Source organism: Nannochloropsis gaditana (assembly GCF_000240725.1).
Source record: "Nannochloropsis gaditana CCMP526 unplaced genomic scaffold scaffold1380, whole genome shotgun sequence".
Lineage (NCBI taxonomy): Eukaryota > Eustigmatophyceae > Eustigmatales > Monodopsidaceae > Microchloropsis > Microchloropsis gaditana.
In genome coordinates, this window is record NW_005802573.1 from 1 (window position 1) to 1813 (window position 1813).

Genomic DNA, 1813 nt, shown 5'->3' on the forward strand with positions numbered 1-1813 from the left:
TCCCTCCTCACCCCCTGCCTCCGCGATCTTCCCCACCACGCGTTCCAGGAGCGCCATGACCTTCCGCAGTCGCCCTAGCTTCTCTTCTCCTTCCTCCTCGCGGTGTGAGAGCGCAAGGAGGGAGGAGAGGAGGTGGTCAAGCCGGGCCTGGTCATGCTTCATCCGACTGAAGGGAAGGAGGGCGGGAGGGCGGGAGGGAGGGAGGGGAGGAAAGGGGGGAGGAAGGGAGGGAGGAAGGGACGTACTCCGGTATCAGCACACCGTAGTCGCAGGCAATCTCTTTCGTCAGATCCGAAATGAGGGGGAAATTCAAACCACCCAAACCCCCCGCCCTTGGGGAAGAAAAAGAAATGGATGAGTTCGAAGAGAAAGGCAAGAGGAAAGCGCGGGTAGGTGTCTAGCTGCACAGGGAGCTAAATGGAACACCCACAAGCCGTAATTTCCGTGCTCAACGCCCTCGATCCACCCTTCTCTTCTTCCCCCTCTCCCACTGTCTTTCCGCATGGCCTCCTCCCCCCCCTCCTCCCTCCCTACTTGCGCGGGCTCCTGCTCCATGCCAAATGGCTGTACTTCGAGTCGACGGAGAGCCCCACCACGTCGGCGTTCAGGTCGTGGAATTCCTGGATCCGGTCAGAGAAGGCGATCAATTCCGAGGGACAGACTGCAACGGGGGGGGGGAGGGAGGGAAGAGGAAAGACGGGAAGAAAGCGCGAGGCGTGAGGGAGGGAGGGAAGGAGGGAGGGAGGAGGAGGCAATCATGGCGGTCGCACGGGGAGGGAGGAACCCAAACCCCCCGATTATGAGGCCGACGGGGGTGGGACTGCACGAGAGGGAGGAGGGAGAGGAAACGCGGCAATGGAAGAAGGGGGGGGGACGTACCAAAAGTGAAGTCGACTGGAGGCGGCATCGCGCGTGGGATGGGCGTATAAAGAGAGAGGGAGGGTACCCGCAAGGAATTAGTCAACGTGGGGTGCCTGCAGCGACGTCTTCCAAAGGCACGGGTTGCTTCCCACCTCCCCTGCTTCGCGCCATTCCCCGCCCTTCCCTTCCCCCTCCTTCTCACGTGGGTACATGACTAGAATCACATAACGGCCCCTGTACTGCTTGAGCGACAGCTCTTTGAAGGAGCCGTCGGGCATGACGGCCTCGGCTGCAGAAAGAAAGAAAGAGTACGTCCCGGACAGGGGAATACCACGTGAGCACGCTTCGACCCGGCAGCAGAGGAGGGTGCACGCGCTACCCGACGCGTACGAAGAAGATTGTGTAACAATGCAGGCGTACCTTTAATATCAGGAGCTGGCTTCCCTATCATGGGCACGGGTTTATTCGTCGCCATTGTCCCTGAGACTGACTGGGCCAAGGTGACGGGAATGGAGGGGCACGACAGAAAGGAGAGGGCTAGGGTACAGAAAAAAGGAAAGAAAATGTCCTTGATCATAAACTTTGATCTTATCTGCCACTTTCGAACGCGCCGTGAGGTCTCACACGCTGGCGAAATTATTTGACGAAAGTGGAGCTGAAGTCCCTCGGAGCCTTGTACTCCTGGTCGCGTGGCTGTGAAGTAGATCGGAAGGAATGAGGGGTAGAGGAATAGCTCTTGGTCGCAATAAGTCCACAATCATGTTCTTGGCTGTCGTGTCCATATTCGGGGGGGGGAGGTCGAGGTCTGCGGAAGGATTAGCACGTTCAACTTGCGACAATGCACGGGGGCAATGGTGCCGGTGACGCTTACAACGCATCGACGCAAGAAGTTTTCAAGACTTATGGCGCGGGAGTGGAGAGAGAGACAAATGCTCCGTTATTGACGCCTGCA

General features: G+C 58.4%; 1 protein-coding gene across 1 annotated transcript; it reads right to left on the bottom strand.

Moving 5' to 3' along the window:
* Window positions 1-252: 252 nt before the first annotated feature.
* NGA_0698700 (peroxiredoxin 1) lies at window positions 253-1558 on the bottom strand (the record flags this gene model as incomplete). Its single annotated transcript, XM_005852344.1, has 4 exons — window positions 253-277; window positions 535-661; window positions 1064-1150; window positions 1282-1558. Coding segments are annotated over 4 exons (516 nt in total), but the record flags the coding sequence as incomplete, so codon positions are not given.
* Between the last annotated feature and the right edge of the window lie 255 nt (window positions 1559-1813).